The following is an 11535-nucleotide window of genomic DNA, read 5'->3' as shown; positions in this document are numbered from 1 at the left end:
ATCCGGGGAGCTGGCCCTTACGTAAAAATCTACGTACGGACGCAGTGCACCTTGGGAGTTGTAGTTCATTCAGTGGTAATGCGGTAGGTGCCACGAGATGGCGCTGTTACGCTTTTCTGTTTCTCTCCTCGTGTTCTAGCTTCATCTAAAATTTGATGTTATTATTATTATTATTATTATTATTATTATTATTATTATTATTATTATTATTATTATTATTATTATTATTATTATCATCGTGGAAAGTGAAACAGTGGTTAGCACCCTTGCCTCTCAGGGAGAAGGTGCTGTTTCAATACCAACCAGGATGAGAGTTTGCATTTTCTTCGTTTGTGTGCTTGGTTTTCCTCCAGGTACTCCTGTTTCCTCCCACAGTCAAAATGCGTGCATGTGACGTTAATTGGTGACCCTAATGCCCCTTGGGTGTGAATGAGCGTGCTTGTCTGTTTGCCCCCTGATGTGACCTGTCCAGAGTGTATCCTGCTCTCACCCATGGTGAACTACAATTAGCTCAGCACCTTAAGATCCTGTTGGAGAGGTATAGAAGATGTATGGATTATTCACTTTACTTTAACTAGGTTCTTTTCTGCAGTTTTAATGGGTGTTAAAATGTCCTAAATCTTCAACAATCACTGCTGTCATAATTCTCAAAGTGTTGAATGAGCAGTGACACATCTACAGCTTCTGTTTTACTGCTGCTACATCTTACTGCTGCTTTCTACACAGCTGACCATGACAGAGTGCTTGACAGACTTGTAAAAAATGTTGGGAATTTCTGGCACATGCTTTAAATTGGTTTGAATCTTACTATGTAAGGACTATTCTGTGTCAATAGGTAATTATGAATTTGAGAAAATGTTGTACATTGCAATTTTTTTTAATGACTTGATTTAATTTGTTTTAAGGATGCTAGTCTGAATCCTCTCATCTTCAATGCCACCATATTCAATCCTGGACCGCAAGGTGCTAGAGTTGATCCCTGCTAAAATGGGCTCAGACAGGCTAGACACCCCGGACAGGTAACCAGTCCTTCACGGGACAAGGAAAGCAAGGAAAGGATACAGTCATACGCAACTGAAGTTACACCTATGTGCAAACTAGGTTCACCCATTTATCTCAACTGCATGTTTTCTGACTGTCCATGCACAAAGATATGCTAAAACTGCACAGAAATTTATGTCGTTTTCACTAGGTGATAGTGCCTACTTTTCCACCACCATGCTACCTCCACATAATTGCATTTTGGAAGTGGCAGAGGTCAATAAACTTCATAAAATGAAAATGATCAGATTTCCCTGCAGCACATTCAACCACTGCACTCACTGAGGCACACAAACTGCGCTCCGGTTTTATCCCATCTCTTGACTTCCATATTCTTGCCTCTGAATTGCAGTGTTTGACTGTCTCCATACATACTTCACATACAAACAAGCCATAAACAGTCCCTTGCCCTGTCTTTTGGACTTCATCCTGTCAGTACAGCCCTCAAAGCTCATACATTCACCTTCAGACAAGTCATTATTCTCACTCGCCCAGTGCTTTCAGATCAGTGTGGTGCACATAAAGACAGCTAAAAGAGGAATCACTTTTGACTACTCCTTCCTGCACCCTTGGAGACCTGTTGATGATGTCACCTCAGCACATTGAGGCAGGTTAAAAGGCCAAAGCTGACCAACAACCGGACACTCAAGAGCACAAAGAGGCACCAGTTTATTGCCTTTCCCAAGAGGTTCTGGCGTCACTGCAGCCTATAAAGGGAGAATTCCCACTGAGACCCTACACCCACAGTCGTCCTCCACTGCAGCCCTTTGCACCCTGCTATTCTGCCATGAGATTCCCTGGGACGCCTGTAGCATTCCCATGACAACAGCCACTGACAGCATTTGGGGGTGACTGTGTCGAGAGATGCAGCAAGAAGGAGTCGAGACAGACAGGAGAGAAAAATGAGGGTGACAAGAAGACAGCAAGAGCAGCTGTTGATGTGGCAAGTATAAGTGAAAGCCCCCGAGGTGCCTTACAGAATGTACAACTGAATTACACGCATAATATTCATCCTCAGTGAGCGGCATATTTCTTAGACAAAGTCAACACTACGATGCAAGATCATCCTTTTTTATTCTTATTTACAAATCAACATAATACAGTGAATAACAACAATGCTATTCAATAAAGTTATAGAATCTTTCCATATAAAATAGAAAACAAAAATTACAGTAGCCATCTCTGTGCAGCCCCCTTCTTCAGTTTTTAAAGTGCATCAGAATAATGGGGCCTCTCAACCAGAAGATAAGCAGTTCAATATTGTACCAAGTTCAGTTCAGACTGAGAGACAGCCAAGTTTGAGAACACAATGATCTCTTAGACGGGTCACAGTATTCACAACATTTGGACAAGCTCCTAACATAAAATAAACTCCCATTTTTCCACGCTAAAGAGACAGGAGCCCTTTACCAACTTAAAATTCTTTTGAAGCATCCTTGTACACACTAGGCATAGAGCAGAGTTCACCTGGTAGCGCTTCATTAAATGTGAATCGGGTGTTAAGCTGCTCTACATGGGAATGGTTACTGTCAGACGTGTTTTCTTTTGCTGTCCAATTGCCTGCAAAGGACATGAATGGGTGTGAAAAGAGGTAGATTGGAGAGGAAGCACTATCCTGCCATTAAGTGACGCATAAGAGTACTGCTCCCAGAGTAGCTTCTTTTACTTAAGCATGTGCTCAAACCTATGTATGAATTTCAAATAAAAATAATTGATCTGAGCTACAGAAAGCGAAAGAAGACGAGTCATACTCTGCATGAAAATGCAGGCTTGAATCCATCAAAATGTGGGAAGATTTTGAGGAAGTTTTACAACATTTTCTCCCATCACCTCCACAGTGGTGGTGTTCCAGTAGCTCGAGCCATTTTGGGACCAGGAATTCGTGAAGCTGTCGGGATCTTGGAGCCAACAGGAGAGGAGCCCGCGCCTGTCCTCTTGGGGCTTTTATTTCGAGCGGCTGATGTGACGGTAGTGCGTATGGTCTTCGCTGTGGCAGGTGACTGGCTGTTGGCAGCGCCAGGCTGAGATGGTACCTGCATCTCAGAATTGGGGGCGACCCGTTTGGACACACGGAGGGGGCTGCCCCTGATGAATGCTGGCTTAGAGCTGCCAGAGACCTTCTCAGGTGTACATCTGTCTGAAGTCCTGCGAGGCAGCGAAGCCTTTCCTGGAGGCTGCCGCTGGCTTGTTGTTCTCTCCAGTGGGCTGCTGCTTCGTTTCACCTCGGTCTGAATAACCGCTGGCCGGGTCACAGGAGAAGAGCGCAGCGATTTGCCGCGAGGATTAGAAAGCCTAGTAGGAGTCGGGGGGTTGGTAGGGGTTGGGGCTGCATTTGAATTCTCCGTTTTAGAGCGCACCCTGGGGATGGCAGTACTATTGGAAGGACCTGCACGTGACCCAAGTACCCTCTTGGCTCCAATCCCACTGCGCACTGGGGTCTTCATGGTTCGAGGCTCATCCTTTGATGTCGGGGACCCTGCCGTCGCCCCCTCTCGAAGGTCACCCTCCCTCTCCTTCCTCCATTTGGAACAGAGGCTTGGCACAGGTCTTGGGAGGGGGGACGACAATGTATCATAGGACCGAAGGCCTTTCACCAGTGTGTGGCACTCCAGTGTTTCACCCACACGGGAGTAGGGTCTTGCCAGCTCCCCCTCAGGGTTCAGCAAGTCGGACACTTCATCAGGCTCCGACTGACTTAACTCTGGTAGACTGGTGGGCCTCCAGCTCTCCTCCACAGGTGTGGATGCCACATCTGGAGCTGCCTGTTGTGTTAAACCTCCATCAGGCAAAGGCACAGTAGGACTTGTTTTAGGAGAAGGTGCGTCTCTTGATTGAGGATGTGGTTTACCTTTACCAGATACATTTACAGATGATAGCGATTTGGACTCAGGTCTCTGATAACGCAACAGCCTCGGCCTGTCACCGTGAGAGCGTACTCTACCATCATGAACAGGCTGCGGTGCGGCCTCTCCGTCACACGAACCATCAGACTTATTCTGAGGAGAACACTGATCGTCTGTAACATTAAGGCCAAACTGGGTTCTGGAAGTGGAAGGCTGGTTTTTGATAAACTTAGATGATGCATCAGTATTTGTAGCAACAGAGTTTGTAAGGGAACTGTTTCCCAAATTAACATGTTCATGCAAAAAAACATCTTCAGTTTCACATCCTTTTGCCTTTGATTGACGTGCCAGCACATGAGGAATCCTTTCAGGTCCATGGCGCTTCACTGTGAGATGACTTTCTTGCTGAGAAGAACTGAATTTTGCTGTAAACGAGTCTTGAATGGTTTCCATTCTCAGCCTCGTGTTCGTTGCTGGGCCGTGTCGGTTCCTGTTCCTTCTGTCAGAAACGGCTTCTTGGTCAGTGGGGGAACATGTGCCGTCAGTCTCTGGGGAGCTGCAAAGCACAGCAGTGGTCTCGTGGTCAGAGGAGCTGTTTGAGTGACAACTCGTTGAAGTCGGGCTGCTGCCCAGCTCAGGGAAAGTCCTGAGTGTGGATGAACTGTGGGGTTGGCCATCAGTTTGGAAGTGGTGGGTATATCTGTGGGATTCAAAGCTTCTCAAGCTGCGACGATTCCAAGTGTGGGTTAAGTTCTTCTCTAGTAGTTTCTCCAGCTCATCTTGGTTCTCCTGACTGTGATGTTCCCTGGCGAGGCTGAGGCTCAGCTCCAGCCCCGTACATACAGCCACAGAGCGACGCTTCTCTAAAATTTCACGCTGACGTTCCAGGCGTTTCTGCTCCTTCAGCTCTCGTTCTTCATTTTCCTGCAAAGAAAGAGGGGCAATGATACTTAGTCCCTCTCCGTTTATTGTCTGGAAAAGTTTAGTGATGCAGCAATGTGTGTAAGGCAACAGTTTTGGAGATCAGTGTTTACCTGCACAGCTCTTTGAAAACGAAGGCAAAACAAATGGAAGACTTTGCAAGCCTCCTCTAGTTGAAAAGCGCTGTCATCTTCACAGAAGAACTCCACAAGTGCCTGACTCGACATCCTCATACCTTCTACCTCGTCATCTGCCTCCTTCAGACGCTCCTCTGCCATCTGCACACACACACAAAAATTACTATTTTATTGCCTGGCAGTCATGGATGTAATAATTCCCATTTGCGAAAAATACTCTTAATGCTAAAGTACATTAATATCAAAGTATTGTTTACCTCCAAAAAAGTGTGTATATGCTGCTGAATCTCAGCCTCAGTTTTTATGTTTTTCTTCAGGGAAACCACTCTGCTTTTCAACCTGGATAAATCATCCAGGACTGACTCCTCACATAACCTGCACAGAAGAAGACACACGAAACATTTTTGTAAGAAATGTGGAGAAACGTTACACATCTCCAGAAAGCTTCAATGCATAAAAATAGGTAACAAATTGATAAATTGAAGATGACTGTGGCATAGACCAGACATAGGATTTTGATAGCTATTTAAGCAAAGTAACAAAGCAAACCTCCCCTGCTGTCACCTTAGACATTCCCTTATAGCATTAGTTTGATGTTAAGAAAAGAAGGGATCCCAGTTTTGGGAGGACAGTGACCTTGAGGCTGAGCCGACGTGGCCTAGTTGGCTGGGAAACGACAGTAAACTCTGGTCCTTTTTCACAGCTTCCTGCGGAGACAAACACAAATGATTATTCAGCCATTGTTTCACAAGAAGCTACACTTCATTTGCTAATGGTGATAAAATCATACGCTCTGTGGAGCAGTCTGGCTCGAAATTTCTTACCATGGCAACAAAATGCAGCAGATTCATGCCCGGCTTGTTTGCTTTGGTATCAGCCAGTTTAAGTAGTGACGAAATCCGAAAACCAGCAGCGTTTCCCGCATATCCACCCTGAAAACCCACGCACGAGGTCAGAATAACATACGCACATGCAACATGTGACATCTTCAAACAAACATCAATTCAGAACCCCAGGTGTGCAGTCAGAGTGACGTCTCGGGAAACACACCCAGACCACTGCTGCATTGTGGATGGATGAAAGGACAGATTCTGCTTTTTCATGCTGAAGAAAAGACAGATGGGGAAAAGAAAAATAAACAACAAAAAGGCACTCACAGCATTCATGTAGTTCCCTGCTTTCAGCACCAAACGGAGTATGGAGTGCAGTTCTGGACAGCTCAGCAGTTCTAGCAGAGAAAAAGAAGGAAACTCAATATTGTGCCTCAAGGTTGCAATAATGAATATGAATGTAGCTGACATCAAGGCACTGAAGTGACTCAGCTACTTTTCTCTGAAGAATGCTCAGATATACTGCCGAACTAAAGTCTTACACAAACAATATTTGATAGATTCCCTCTGATTCAGGAAGTTTTTTCAATGCTTAATCTTGCTTTCAATCTGTGTCCCAACAAGAAAGCATTTATCAGGAGCAGCACACAGACTGATCTTTATGGCAGTGGAGTACACAACTCCCTGCTGTCACTTTACCTCTGGCCGCCTCCCTCAGACATCTGGCTGCCACACACAGGGAGGTCACAGCGGGGTCAAACTCTTGTTGCAGGATCATGGCATCCAGACGTAGCCGAAAGCTAATAAAGGAGGAGGAAAGGGGGGGGAACAGACTGATCAATGGACAGGTTTTCAGCAGTGACGGAGACAAAAACGCATTCCAGACAAGCAATCAGTTAAATAAGCAGGAGATGGTGAAATATATACCAGTGCACTGGAACATGAATATATAAAAACACACACACATGTTGTATGTACATATATATATGTTTGGGTTTTTTTTTTTTTCGAAGGGAGGTTATTACCTGGGCACTTCCACCAGCAGAAGCATGAACACATCAGGCTCTCCTAGCCAGCTTCGCTCCCCACTGAACCTCTTCAGGCGAGATTCCTGTGAGACAGAATACACCGAGTAAAAACCTAAAAGCAGCTTTTATAGAAAAATCAAACTCGGATAGCTAAAACCAACATGACAATCAAGAGTCAGTTGTAATATCTTTTAGTGTGATCCTTCTCTGGAAACGGACCACATGGTGTAACGGCAAAGTTTTGCTCATTCTAACCAGAGCCAGATGACAAATGAAAGCGGGGGAGGACTGAGGGTCTCAGCAGAGTTGAGTTTGTGTGTCAGAAAATGCACTTTACCTCCTCCTTGTCGGGCAGCAATTTGCAGAGCTCTGTCAGCTTTTCTGCACCGTAGCGGTCTCCGGCACCCTGCCTGATATCCTCCACTATCTCCTTAGCAGGCCTGCAGGAATACACCGACACGGGTTAGTACAACATCATCGTGCAGCTCTGTTCAGCCAGAAAAAAGGAGCAATGGCTCCAGAGAAACTGTGCATTAACAACTCTTATCAGTGGATGTGTCAGGGAGGGAGAGGAGATTGACTCCAAGCTGGCGAAACAAAGTGGAGTAATCCCATGCATAAATAAAAGGCAGACAAGCACTGAAGACATGTGAAGGCTCTCGGGACGTCAAGGTGAAAGACCAGAAACTGAGATGACTGACTGTTTGACCTCCGACTTACTTTCTCCGAGTGACACATCTGTCCTCTATTACAGCAGCTCCCCTTCCCTCTCAGCTTACGGCCCATCACACGTGCAAGCAAGACGGCGTGCAGCCTTTATTCTCAAACAAATTCTCGTCATTCATCGCTCGCCAATCACATCCTATTATTTCACATCAACGGTTAAAGGTCTACCTTTGAGAAGCCACTTCAGAATAAACAACTTTCTGAGGAGCTCTTCCTCAAAACGGAAGCTCTTTCAGTCATCGCTCTGGCTGAATCTACCGAAAACAAAAAGCAGTCTGGAAATACATTTTGGTGGCTAGACGGGTAAGATGTCATAAAGACTGGATTTTGTTTGAACCGTAGTCCCGTCTGTCTTCGGGACACAAAACCGACTAAGCTCGCAACAAGACCAGTGTTTGCATATGCAGGCATCTTTTTGCAAATAGAGGTTTTCCCCCTACAAGTCGTGACAAATCTCGTTCAAAAAGGAAGCACCCGTCTGCCGAGCGCAATGGAGACTTGATTACATTGCGACTGAACATATTTGCCGCCTTTATTCGTATGCATGTAGTTGTACTTTCAAATGCTGCACATGTCTTCAGGCTTTCTGATGTTAAACAGTATGTAAACAACGCTTAAATGATAATAATACATCCATTTTCATTACAAGAGACGCAGCTTTGTTTAAGGCAAACAAGCATATTAAACAGCCTTCTAGAGAAGCGCGAATGGGACGAGCCACCGGTGAGGTCCGTCTCCCAGGGGGGTGAGCTTTATGATTAGACGCTCTTTAAGGGCATCAGCAGGTGTCAACCCTGACTCCTAAAGGCCAGGCTGAGCCACTTCAGCCACCACGCTCCCCCAAGCCCCCAGCCCAGCTGCTCAGGGTGCACCCTCCCCTCCCCTCCCCGATGCCACACATCCACTCACTTCTGACGACACCAGGCTTCACACTTCAAACACAAACACTTGTCTGCTGTCTGACATATGGCCGCACGCTTCAGCACAACTCCAATGAAGCACTGCTCCCAGGGGCAGAGCCGCACAGACTATTGCTTCCTGCTCTTAAAGCAACTTTCAGCCTTGACCGACGGTGACTTTGAACAATGGCCAACAAGCGCACGAGATGCAATCAGGGTGGCAAGCAGTGGTCACCAGTCAGTGATTTGTTTGCACATGCACAGTAAACGTAGATGTGAAAAGAGAACAAATAAAAGGCTGTTGTTCAAAACACAAAAAAGTATTTCTCTCTTCAGCTACTCAATACATTAGTTTTCACTGGATTTAAGTGCATTCTGCCTGTAGAGAGCACATTTCTCAATGGAACAATGGCCTTAAAGCATGAACTTTCTGGCTACAAACGACAGATTTAAAGACTTCGCTGTAATCCCACTTCTTTTTGTGCTCAGTACTGAGTGATGATTTTAAAAGCGGCGACATGTGTAGATTATATGATGTAAATTGTAGTCAAGTCAAAATAAAATCATATAATTAAAGAAAATACGACTTGATTACAGTAATGTACCAGTAATTGGTTACCTCATCTGCACCAGAGAGCTTTTACTTGGACGTCGGAGAGCAGGTTAGCAACCGAACCAGAAAACTGTCCTGCTTAGAAATATCTATACTTTCCTCCATGCATCTTTTATATATGGGCAATATTAAGTCACCTAATGGCCTCGAAAATGTATTTGTACACAGAACATCATGCACGCACAGGGAAAGCATGAAAAGTCCACATGATAGGGATCTCAACCTCAGACAACTGCAACTTGTTAGTTCTTCACTTCACTTTTAAGTGACACACAGCTTTCGGTAAAGATTTCAGAGGCTTACATCTTGAACTGGCGTAGGAATATTCCAATGTTCATACTGCGTTTGGAGTCCAGCAGGGAGATCTGAAAAGAGGTGAAGAATTCACGTAAGGGCATGAGAGCAAACACAGAACTATCCCTGCTATTTTAATGAACGGACCTCTTCCGCGTTATCTTGGGGGGATCTGCTGCGCAGCAGCGTGGACCGCCGTCTCAAGGTGCCGGTCCTGTCCTGAGGCTTACTGTCCTTCTGGCTGAACAGCTCGTCCAGAGAGTGGAGGTCGATGGGGAACTCGTCCTCCCCCGGGCCCGCCCCGCTCCACACACTCTTTCTCCCCTCGACCTTCTCTTTAGGGATGCGCTCCCAGTTGAGCTTCCTCAGGCGGCTCTTGCTGACACTACCTGAGCGGCTCAGAGATAAGGCGGAGGATCCGGGTGGGGGAGGGGGCGGAGGAGGGGGAGGGGGCGGCGGAGGAGGAGGCGGTGGCGCCGCCGCCGCCGCTGCCGCCAGGGGAGGCGGTGGAGAAGTGACCTGTGCCACGTGCGAATCCATGGCTGTCACTTCCACGGCGTCGGTACGGGCGGGCGGTGTTCCATGAAAGGCACGAGATTCCTTGATGGCCACGCTCACATTGATGTGCATAGAGGCTGCGTGAGGTTCGGGAGGAGGAGGTGACGGAGGGTCAACGGGCTCTGCTCGGTCGGTCGGCGATGTCTTCCAGCTCACGCCGAGCTCTGCGGCTCAAAAGGTTTATATGTCCATCCTGGAAACAAGAGGATGTAGTATGTCAAACATGATTCCCCACAGAAAGAAAAATGGTTTTCAACACTGAACTGTGAAGTGGGCCTGAGTCTGACTGACACTTGGCCTCAATTCTCTTTTGATTACAGCGACTTCAGTACACTGACTGACCCAACATGTAAACATCTAACCTGTGGTTCAACTTTCTGGAAAAGTCCAAGGCATTTTTTTTTTTTTTTTTTCTTCGGTAAAGTACTAGTTGGGCGAGATGGGCTCCTTTCCTCTTGTGGGCTGTTTGAACAGCTTGTCCTGTCCTGTTGAGTTTCACCTTGCTGCGCGCGCACACACACACACACACACCTCCACCTCCACCGTGCAGTTTTCCCTTCTAATTAGAAAATGTGAAAACACTACGGGCACGGCAAGACGCGCCGCTAACCACAAAAAGGTGAGAATAAAAGGCTCTGCAGCCTCGCAGCTTTAAATATTCCCTCCTCGTTATGGGAGGGTATAATCAGAAAAAAAAAACGGGTTCGAGCACACTTGCACGAGCAAGTTTGAAACTGGATTAGTAATGTGTTGGAGGGTGAGTCAGTGGCTGCAGGAGTCTGGTTCGAGGAAGACTCTTTAATCACTGCACGGCTTTACATTTGCAGAAAACACACTCTCTCGCCCCCTCTTCGCAGTCCCTGAATCATGCATGAATCATGTCGGGGGGGGGGGGGGGGGGGGGGGGATCCGGGATGCGCTGGAGCCGCGGTAACGCTTCATCTCATCTCCATCAGCGAATGAAACATCCCAGAACTTCATGCCAGTACTCTCACTGCTTCGCAACTTGCAAGAAGAGAGAAAAGTTGCGCTAAAGTGAGCTGTCAAGTCACAAAGCGCGCGATACCGCCGGTTACTTATTAAATTAAATTTAAGAATATATTCCAGGATGTTTAATCTTGACATTTGTTTGTGGATACGTTTTTAAAAGTAAATTAGTTATTCTTTGATATGCTTGGATAAAACTCCCATTAAAAAAAAAAAAAACACTTTAAATTTTACTCTGGCAGGACATTGTCGCCTTTCTTAATCTGGCTCCTGTCATTATTAATTCCCTTACCTGCCGGTGACGGCCGGACTCCTTCGATGAGATGAAAACAATAAATTTCCAGGCAACCTCCCCGCAAACTTTGAGTAATATCCACTCCCGAGACGTCCCTTCGCTATTTCTCCTGTATCCCTGGGACTGGTGCGGCTCCACTCGCTGCAGTCTCTCGTCTTTCTCAACTTGCAGACAAACTTCCACACATTGACACGGGAGCGCGCAGGCGCGCAACCCCGCGCTGATATGCCTGTATTGTGTCCTCCCAGTTTTCCCATGGGCGGACTTGGTGTTCTTTATTTATTTATTTATTCTAACACTGAAAGATACTCAAATTGAAGTAATTTTTAATCCGTCTTTTGACTTTTAAAATATTTTAGTGAA

The 11535-nt window shown here is 46.2% G+C and overlaps 1 protein-coding gene across 1 annotated transcript; it reads right to left on the bottom strand.

Annotated features, from left to right (window-relative positions):
- Nucleotides 1-2117: 2117 nt before the first annotated feature.
- fhdc2 (FH2 domain containing 2) lies at nt 2118-11299 on the bottom strand. The gene is made up of 12 exons (XM_030116073.1): nt 11170-11299; nt 9480-10083; nt 9342-9403; nt 7138-7240; nt 6798-6883; nt 6472-6572; nt 6100-6170; nt 5767-5874; nt 5579-5649; nt 5200-5317; nt 4919-5083; nt 2118-4808 (listed from the first exon to the last, which is right to left on the bottom strand). Exons 2-12 carry the CDS (start codon nt 9960-9962, stop codon nt 2868-2870), a joined length of 3309 nt encoding a protein of 1102 aa, XP_029971933.1. The 5' UTR covers nt 9963-10083; nt 11170-11299; the 3' UTR covers nt 2118-2867.
- Nucleotides 11300-11535: the final 236 nt, after the last annotated feature.

The sequence above is a fragment of the Salarias fasciatus genome, chromosome 2 (genome assembly GCF_902148845.1).
Source record: "Salarias fasciatus chromosome 2, fSalaFa1.1, whole genome shotgun sequence".
NCBI lineage: Eukaryota > Metazoa > Chordata > Actinopteri > Blenniiformes > Blenniidae > Salarias > Salarias fasciatus.
The sequence above is the reverse complement of the archived record's forward strand: the minus strand, read 5'-3'. Positions and strand labels throughout refer to the sequence as shown.